This window comes from Aricia agestis, chromosome 3, assembly GCF_905147365.1.
Source record: "Aricia agestis chromosome 3, ilAriAges1.1, whole genome shotgun sequence".
In the NCBI taxonomy this organism is placed as follows: Eukaryota; Metazoa; Arthropoda; class Insecta; order Lepidoptera; family Lycaenidae; genus Aricia; species Aricia agestis.
In genome coordinates this window covers 23,614,570-23,624,690 of record NC_056408.1, presented here as the reverse complement: position 1 = coordinate 23,624,690, position 10,121 = coordinate 23,614,570, and the positions used below count along the sequence as shown (strand labels likewise).

The 10,121-nt window shown below is 44.1% G+C and overlaps 1 protein-coding gene across 1 annotated transcript; it reads left to right on the top strand.

Moving 5' to 3' along the window:
* The first annotated feature begins 7,427 nt into the window (after positions 1-7,427).
* LOC121725508 lies at positions 7,428-10,121 on the top strand. Its single transcript, XM_042112510.1, has 4 exons — positions 7,428-8,213; positions 8,366-8,740; positions 8,872-9,053; positions 10,028-10,121. The coding sequence occupies exons 1-4, from the start codon at positions 7,440-7,442 to the stop codon at positions 10,119-10,121; spliced, it is 1,425 nt and encodes a 474-aa protein (XP_041968444.1). The 5' UTR covers positions 7,428-7,439.

The window sequence follows — 10,121 nt, the reverse complement described above, 5'->3', positions numbered from 1 at the left end:
TGATTAACGTGTTCAATCAAACAAATAAATAATTTTTAAATCGCTTGACAAAATCGAATCTTGATCTAAATGACTATGAAAAGTACCAATGGGTCATAATAGGCTCATAATCATGGGATGCATATAACTTTATAAGGTACTAGCTTTTGCCCGCGACTTCGTCCGCGTGGACTTCAGTTTATAGCGCGCGATGTCAACAAAATTGGTGTCAAAAGCTTTTATAAAAAAAACCCTGGTATCCCTTAAACCAGGGTTTTTTTTTATAAAAGCTTTTGACGTGGGAGAGCCATGCTTCGGCACGAATGGGCCGGCTCGACCGGAGAAATACCACGTCCTCACAGAAAACCGGCGTGATACAGCGCTTGCGCTGTGTTTCGCCGAGTGAGTGAGTTTACCGGAGGCCCAATCCCCTACCCTATTCCCTTCCCTATCCTCCCTTATTCCGTTCCCTTTCCATCCCTACCTTCCCCTATTACCCTATTCCCTCTTAAAAGGCTGGCAACGCACCTGCAGCTCTTCTGATGCTGCGAGTGTCCATGGGCGACGGAAGTTGCTTTCCATCAGGTGACCCGTTTGCTCGTTTGCCCCCTTATTTCATAAAAAAAAAAAAAAATCAAAACAGCTGTGCAGTGTGCACATAATATTTCATTTTTTTTAAATTAAACTTTATATATTATGCCAAATTTTAAAGCTTATTAAGCCCCCCAATTACACAACTTTACCCATAAACTATTTATCATTGATAGGTTTTAGGTAAGGTTACGTCACAATCGAAAAAAAATCGAATCTTAAATGTACAATGATACCACCTCTTATAGACAGATGTTGGGCAAGCGTTAGCGCGATGTAAGAGACGCACGGCGCCATCTAGTATGAATTTTTGGAACTAACTTAATTTGAACAAATTTTCGTATTTTTACCCCCTTACAATCCTTTTTTCCAGTAAAAAATTAGCCTATGTCCTTTCTCAGGCTTTAGACTATCTGTATACAAAATTTCATTACAATCGGATCGGTAGTTTTGGCGTGAAAGCGAGACAGACAGACAGACAGACAGAGATACTTTCGCATTTATAATATTAGTATAGATAATATGGTAGTGATGACGAATATAATTTGCATAGTAGCATATGCTTTCCGTTCTTAAAGCAATGCAAAGGAGTTCTCTCAGCACCTTCCCAATCTAATCATGGTATATATTGGTGCAAAATCTTACTTGTTGATTGCATGTGCTTAGACTACTTCCCATGAAACCGAAGTCACCACATGTTTCCATATAAATTTTAAGGAGTTCCCTCGATTAGTCATGGCTCCCAGCATCAGATCACCACTTTAATGAGTATAGTACCAAATTGGGATGACACTCTGTACGCCAAAAGAAAAATTTTAAAAATCGGTTCACAAACGGCGGAGTAATCGTTGAATATAGAAAACGAACATAACACCTCCCCCATTTTGAAAGTCAGTTAAAATTGTAGCCTATGTGTTATTCTGATGTATAAGCTATATTATTGTAAAGTTTCATTAAGATACATTTAGTAGTTTTTGCGTGAAAGAGTAACAAACATCCATACATCCATACATCCAAACCAACTTTCGCCTTTATAATATTATAAAGTAAATAAGTAAAAAAGTAAAGTATAAAATAATAAAGTAGGACTAATTATATTCTGTTCACTAAACAATGCTGGCATGTCTTGTATGGCAAAAGCCCTTATTAAAATAAAGTTTTAAAAAAATCTCTTTGTCGCGGGACAGAAAACCGACAACAATCGGGGAAGGGGTCGCGAAGTGCGAAACATATGCGAATCGGATCTCTCACTCATGCTTCGCAGGAATTTCGCGGCGTCGCGCACGGTTCGCGCGCGAGTGGGGATGCGGTCGGGGAACCAGCCGCGAAGTGCGAAAAATATGCGAACCGGATCCACACTCACATTTCGCGGAAATTTCGCGGCGTCGCGCGCGGTTCGCGCGCGAGTGGGGATGGGGCCTTAGAGCTGGCGCTCGACCGACGAAAATTCAAATAAAATGTCACTTTATGACAAAGGCTTTCATTTTCTACCGGCATTTATTGATCTAGCAACCCATGCCGCCGATGCTTTTCAGTGGCGTAGAGCAAAAAGTCGGAGTAGAGTGGCGCGGCAAAAAGTCGTAGTGCGCGCCAGCTCTAACCGCCGTACTCAGAGACATTAATTACGATTAACCTTCAATTTAATGGTGAGTTTGACAGATAATGTATGGGGCTAATGCACTGACCTCCATTAAACAAGTACGCTGGACTGATGATACCCTTTGAAATGACAGCTATTTTTTGTGCCTATTTAAAGCGGAATCAGCTCCCCCATTATTAGGGGTAGGAACTAAATTTGACGTAAAAATGACGTTTGAAAGTCGCCATCATGTCGCCATATGGCGCTGATAGCAGTAGTGGGAGTATTTGGAACTAATACTAGTGATGTACAACTGTCTTTCCTATTATCGATGAAATGTTTCCAGATTCAGATAATTAATGTTTACTAAAGCCATTAGGACAAAAATATTAAATTGAATAATACAAACTCTACATATTTGTATTAAAGATTACAGACTTCCTCTCCGTAATTTAGATAGGCGTAGTAAATTAACAACGATTTCATACGTAGATAACGTGAAGTAGCAGTTATAATCCATTTATTTTTATCAGTTAGCACTACGAAAAACTAAAAACAAAACTGAAGATAAGCTTCTAACGAAAACTTTGTTGTATTGTATTTTCTAATTTCATTTCTAATATTATCAAAGTAGTGCTACAGTGTATCGTATTAAAGCTGAATAAAGCTGAATAAGTGTTCTGTGTGATTAGACCCTAACTAATCTCATTATGTTATAAAGCGGAAGAGTTTGTTTGTTTGAACGCTCTAATCTCAGGAACTGCTGGTCCAATTTAAACAATTATTTCAGTGTTAGACAGCCCATTTTATATATTTTATCACGCTGAGACTAATAGGAGCTAAGAAATAGAGGAAGAAATAGAGCTCTGGCCTCTCCTGTTCCGACATCAGAATTGGGATTAAATCGGACTTCCGACGAAGATTCACGGGTGAGCGAAAATCTTCTGCGCACGCTGCTGGAAGCCCAAAACCAGAATATGCTGGCCCTCATCAACGCCATGCACCCCGTGAGTAACCGCAAAGTTATATTACCGGATTTCGATCCCGAAAAACCGGACGCCGACGCACGTGCGTGGTGCACGACCGCAGAGTTGTGCCTATCTGATCAGGTTTTAGAGGGTAGTGCACTTATTCTTGCCCTCAGCGGTGCGCTCAAGGGGAACGCGTCACGGTGGCTATCCCAAATATCATTTGCGGGAATGACTTGGCGCCATTTTAAGGAAATTTTCCTATCCCGATACGGCGCCATAGAAACGCCTGCCGGAAATCTGATTAATCTTCAGAACGACAAACCCAGAGTCGACGAGAATATGGCGTCCTACGCTGCGCGACTCTTCACCACATTGATGGCCCGATTTAAGGACTCCTCTGCGGAGGAGATAATTTTATCCATGGTGTTAGCGTGTCTCAGTTTGATGGAAGACTGAGACGCATCGCGTTTACCACTGAAATCAAGAGCCGGGAGCAAATGCAGCGGGAACTACAAGCATGTTCCTATCCCAAGAGGAAGACTGAAGACCACGTGGCCGACGTATCGAAGCGATCGAGAGCGTCCGTCGCGCCCACCCCTCCTCGATGCTTCCGATGTGGGCGACAGGGACATCGCAGTACCGACTGCCGCTCCATGGACTCCGAAAGATCATGCGATCGTTCCAACACTTCTGCTTCTACTCATACCAAGCAAAGACCAAACCCGCCCGGCGTTAGATGTTACAGGTGTAATGTCTTCGGGCACTATGCATCCAAGTGTCCCCGGTCTCCTCTTCCTACTGCTAGGAAGAATGGTGGTAACAATGGCGGCGCGAGCGAGCCCGGTGACAGCGAAGCCAGTGCGACCTCCAGCATCGACAGCCAGCGTCGGGTGGACCTGTGCTGCACCAGTGACCCTGCTGGATAACTCAGCATTTCTGGTGAGCGTTTTAATGTTCTATACGATTCGGGCACAGAATGTTCTCTCATTAAGAATCTATTGCATCTAAGATTTTGATTTAAGTTTTCGGGAAAGCGACAAAGTAATACTGTGGCTTTGACTGGTATTGGACAAACTTTTCTATACAGTATCAAACAGATTTTATGTAAAGTTGTAATTGATAACTTAAATTTAGAGGTTTTATTTCATATAGTGCCTGATAAGAGATATTAGATATTGTGTTTTACTTGTGTTAGTGTTAATTTGGTCAATTCAAAAGTCTCTGTAAATTTTGATGACATTCAAACTGATGCATATTTGGAATACAAACAACAGTCAATTAATGTGCCACAGGAGTTTAGGGGCTCAGTTTCAACAGGTTTTGCTACTTCGCGCGTCACTAAGGCGAGTCCGCTCTAGTTACTAGTCGGAAAAGTCGCTCAACTCCTCGATTTAATAACTGTTGATGATAATAATGAGACAATTGACATAGATGCAATGAGAGAACAAGCGTCCCGAAATATAGCTTAAAGTGCTAGTTATGATAAAGCTAGACGCTGACAGTAATAAAGCTCTAATCCAGAAATGAGTAGTTAGTGATTTAGTTTAGTTCTTATTGAAAATGATAAAAAGAAACCTTTTTAAAGTTATAAATTAACCTTTAAGAGAATTTACAAATATGCTCACGATATAGTCAGAAAGAGACCCGATTAACAAGTGCCCTTGTATTAGATATGTGATAAGGTGATAATGAGGATGGTGATGAGGACATTGATAGTCATTAATCTAGTCGGCCGAAGGACTGGCCACTGCCGACGTACTGGCGTTACACATCTGCCGAAGGACTGGCACCGCCGACGTACTGGCGTTATACTTCTGCCTAAGGACTGGCACTGCCGACGTACTGGCAACAAACACTATCAAAGGACTTACCAATGCCGATGTACTGGCAACACACTACTATCAAGGACTTACCAATGCCGATGTACTGGCGATTTTTGTTTAAAGTGATGCCCAGATTGTTAATGTTCATTATACTAAAAGGAATACTAAGGCTCTTTTATCGTAACAATTGTGTTGATCGTGGTGTCTTGATGATTTGTTACAATAGCCTAAAAGCACTGAGATAAAAATATGTTACATTTGAGGTTTTATGATGTTTTTTTTGTTTCAAGTAAGAGAAATCTTAACTTTCTAATTGATAATATACTGTGGCAGGATAGCCGAACAGATTACTGTCTATGCTTTTGTCTTGTTTACAGATCAGTCACACGCGGACGTGTGAAGGTCTTGATGGCCGTGTCGGATCGAGACGTGTAACGCCATCTGCTGGCGGGAGTTTGCACAATTTCAAATATTCACTAAACCGTTAACTACAATCCTTGCTAAGAGAGGGCGCTTTATGTCAAGAAGCGCCATACGGATTTTAATGTAAACTTTCTTTCATTAGTTTTGCCATGTTGGCGAAACTTACACACAGTAGGTGTTTTGATGTTAACATCCTTTTACATTTTGATTTAAACTTGAATACGGTTACTGATTTGATTTATTAATTTGTTATGTAATGTTGGCAGACTATGTTATAACTTGAATACGGTTATTGATTTGATTTATTATTTGTTAAGTTATGTTGGTAGACAACGCTAACTTTCTGATTAGCTTGATCATGATTGGCGAGCTTGTACACAGTTACTAATTTGACTTTCTTTTACTACGTTAGCCATATTGTCAAGTTGCGAATTTGATTATGATCTTTACGTTGATGTGTTGGCAAACTTGTTCACTTTAGCCAATCAGATTTGAAAGATTGTGTAAAGTTAAATTTCGTTAAGTTGGTACACAATGTTAAGTTTGTGATGATTGGTGGAACGCAAGCCGGAAAGGCTTGGACATGCTTCTTGGCTGGCTTGGGTGTTAACATTTTCGGAAAAACTAAAAAAAAGGAACACATTCGGTTCGGGAGCCTACCAAAGGATAGCCACCAAGAAACTTGTCTGTTCCCGTGATCAAAATGTCCGAGGATATATATATATATATATATATATATATATATATATATATATATATATATATATATATATATATATATATATATATATATATATATATATATATATATATATATATATATATATATATATATTACTTAATCGCGTAAAACACTTTTAACGATTAAGAGAATTAAAATAAATACATGGTTACCAATGGTTACGTCAAATTTAGTTCTCGGTCCTAATAATGGGGGCGCTGATTCCGCTTCAAATGGCACAAAAAAAGTGGGTATCATAGATCCAGCGTACTTGTATAATGCAGATCAGTGTGCTAATGTCATAATTTTGAATTAATTACATTTAACTAATTAATGTTCCACAATCCACTCTGAAGTCTGAGTGCGGCAGTAAGAGCTGGCGCGCACTACAACTTTTTGCTGTGCGTTTATTTTACCGACCTACAAAAATTAAAATGAAATGTCACTTTATGACACAGGCGTAGTGTTCGTTTCGTTTTCCAATGCACATTGCGCATGCGCGAAGTTAAAAATTAGAGTCAGTGTGTCTCACAGTTCTAAAATGTGACAGAAATTGTTAGTATTTTATTGAACATGACACTCAATTATGAAGTTGACAGTCAGCTGCCAAACTGCGAAAAAATTAAACGAACACGGCTATTGGTTCACTAAAAACAATGTATTTTTTGCGCCAGACATATTGTGATCAAATACGCAAATTCGCCAAGAGTGGCATTGACATTTGCCTATTTGTGCAAAGTTATTGCTGGCATGTTCCTATTTGTGCAAAGTTTGCTCAAACTTTGAAGCCCATGTCTGGCGCCGGCTTTTGAATATCCAGTTTTGGCGCCAAATTTGAAAAATGTTTTCTTTTTTCATCTGGTAGTCAATATTTATAATCTATGAAGCTTGTAATGGTTTCGCCTAATCTGTAGCGGATAAAGTCAAGTCATAGATGAAGTATTATAGTATAGATGTAGTCTTAGCCCGTCCAAATATATAATAGTAATCTGTGAGCCCGTCTTCGCGTGGCCCATTATTTTCATACAAGTAGTGTGCGTTTATTTTATTGAATATTTCTTTTTGTCGATTATTTCGAAGCACATTATGATACAGGAAAAGAAGGCAATTAGTTCATGATATCGATTAACTATAATTCAAGTGATGAGAATCCGTAAACACACGTAAAAAGCTATGCAATTTTTATAGCCAAATTATTAATTGATGTGACATTTTAGCACTACATCTATACTATAATACTTAATCTATGACTATCTAGCATACAATGACAAATTGACATTGAATTTTTTTTAGTTGTCATAGCAACACAAACAAAACAAGACTGTCATTAGTAACCAAATTATATAAACAAAATGTTCAGCTTGAGCGGCTACGACGGCGAAGCTGTGGGGTTCGACTCCGTCTCCACGACCGCCAACCCCAGAGCTACGAGCTCCGCGCAGACCACCGAGTACGAGCAGAGGGACGCCGCAGCCCAGACCGGCCGGGCCCGGGACGTCGGCTGCACGGCGCGGCCCGCGGACGACGCCGGCGCGGCGGTGGAGCCCGAGCCACCCGGCCTCGCCGACTTCCTGCACCGCGTGGCCCCCCTCGTCCTGCAGCAGCTCGACCGAGGCGACGCGGACTTCCTCGACCCCTCCTCCGACTCCGACGAGGAGGAGACGCCCACCGCGCGCCTGCTACAGGAGATCCCGGGCCCGGAGCGCGCCGGCGCCGGCGACGACGTCCTGAGCCTCAGCTGGAGCGGTGGCGGCACCTCGCTGGCGGCGTCGCGCGGTCACCTCGTGCACGACGCGTGGTGCCGCGGCCCGGGCGGCGTCAAAGTGTTCGCGCCGGGCCGGGGTGCCGCCGCTCTCGCGCCCCAGCTCGAGATCCCGGAGCGGAGCTGCGTCACGGCGCTGCGGTACCACCCCGCCGGCGCCGCGCTGCTGGCGTACGGCACGGCGGCGGGCGACGTGGTGGTGTGCGAGCTGGGGGAGGGCGGTGCCCGCCCGCTCCCCACCCCGCCGCCCCGTCACGCCGCGCGCCGCGTCGCCGCCCTGCACTGGGCCGACGCCGCCGTCGCCAACTCGCTCCTGTTGATGCACGTCAAAAACAAAGCGATAAGGCGGGGAGCCGCCGACCAGGTGGGATTCGTTGAACATACTAATACTATAATAATAATAAACTAAATACATCATGCACTCGAGGCGCGTTGTAAAAAAATTATGAAGATATACCACGTCGGTCGTCAAGCAAAACGTCTGCCGAACCTAAAGAAAGTATTGTCCGTTGTCAGGTTCTGGTATCGGGCGGCGCCGCCGGCACCGTGAACGCGTGGCGGGTGAACGCGGCTCGGGACGTGTTCGAGCTCATCACCGGCTACCGGGCGGGCAGCGCGCGGGGGCGGGACGCGCCCGACATCACGTGCCTGGACTTCGCCCGGGCCGCGCCAGGGGGCGAGGGTGCCCTGTTCGTGGCGGGCACCAGCACGGGGCGGCTGCTCGTGTGCCACGCGGTGGAGGAGGAGGACCCCGCACGCGCCGAGTTGGCCGGCCCCGCCGCCTGCGTGCTCGACGTGGCCTTCGCGCCGCACCGGCCGGCGATCTTCGTGGCCCTCTCCATGGACTCGGAGCTGCGCGTGTACGATGTCAATCGGGAGAGTCCGCTGAAGGTAGTGCCGTGAGAAAGTGAGAGAATTGACTCGTTTCGAGCATCACATAACATAATGTGATGATAAGCTGATAAACGCTTCCCACTCAAAAACGTGGTCTTAATCGTTGGTACGTCTGTGTCAACTGTCAGGTGGTGTCGGCGGAGGCGTGCGTGTCGTGCGTGCGGTGGGTGTGGGGGTGGTGGGTGGTGGTGGGGCTAGCGGGCGGTGCGGAATCGCTGCGCGTGTACAGCGTGGCCGACGGGCGCGCGCTGCCGGTGGCGGGCCTGGGCCCCCGCGCCGACGTCACGTGCCTCGACGTTACGCACAAAGGGTAACTCATGCCATGATCACACCTACCGAGTAGAGTGGCGAGATAGTTGGGAGACGGTGCAGAAGCTCTCGTCCAATCAAATTGGCCGACAGCACCGAGTGCTCGGCCGAGGGCACTGTCTCGCCACTATCTATACTAATATTATAATCTATACTGAATATTATAATTGGGAAGAGTTTGTTTGTTTGTTTGTTTGAACGCGCTAATCTCAGAAACTACTGGTCCGATTTGAAAAATTCTTTCAGTGTTAGATAGCCCATTTATCGAGAAAGGCTATAGGTTATATTTTATCATGCTAGGACTAATAGGAGCGAAGAAATAGAGGAAAATGTGGAAAAAAACGGGGGAAATTATTTGAAAGGGCTTATCTCACGAGCTACTGAAGAATTTTTTTGTTATTTAGCACAGATAAGAAGTACACCACGTGAAGGATCATAGACTATTTTTTGTGGACTAATTTGTCTGTGAAATATCTAATTTACGCGGGCGAAGCTGCGCGGAACTCATGACATCACGCGTAATTTCCCACCCATTTTGCTGAAATTTAGTATAAAGATACTTTGAGTCCCGAAAAAGAACATAGGATACATTTTGTCCCGGAAAAATGTACGGTTACTGCACAATATACTTTTATGATTTGCGCGTAAACTATTCTATCTATTTTGATGGAATTTGGTATGGATACCTTGAGTCTCGGGAAAGGACAAGGAATACTAATTTTTTCCCGGAAAATGTACGGTTCCCACACAATATACTTTTCAGATTTGCGCGCAAACGACTCAAACGATGTACGGGAACAACTATAAACTAAAGTCCACGCGGACGGAGTCGCGGGCAACAGCTACTAAGTTAATAATCCGCGCGCGAGCTTCGTGGAATCGGGACCTAGGAGTGCGGGGTGAAGAGTGCGGGACGCACCTTTTACTAGTCTTAAGTAAAAAGCTAAAAAATATGAAAAAATAAATGTTTTTCAGACTCCGTATTGCTGCCGGCGATAAGGAGGGCAACATAAGAGTTTGGGAGCTTCCACCTCTTCGAAATAAGTTTAACTGTGAAAACTGGGTGTAG

What these genes read in the sequence shown, in the direction of transcription:
- LOC121725508 (XM_042112510.1), top strand. Translation starts at nt 7,440, where the DNA reads ATGTTCAGCTTGAGCGGCTACGACGGCGAAGCTGTGGGGTTCGACTCC. An exon ending in GGCGGGGAGCCGCCGACCAG is followed by an intron (nt 8,214 to 8,365) that starts GTGGGATTCGTT and finishes GTCCGTTGTCAG; the next exon opens with GTTCTGGTATCGGGCGGCGC. An exon ending in ATCGGGAGAGTCCGCTGAAG is followed by an intron (nt 8,741 to 8,871) that starts GTAGTGCCGTGA and finishes GTCAACTGTCAG; the next exon opens with GTGGTGTCGGCGGAGGCGTG.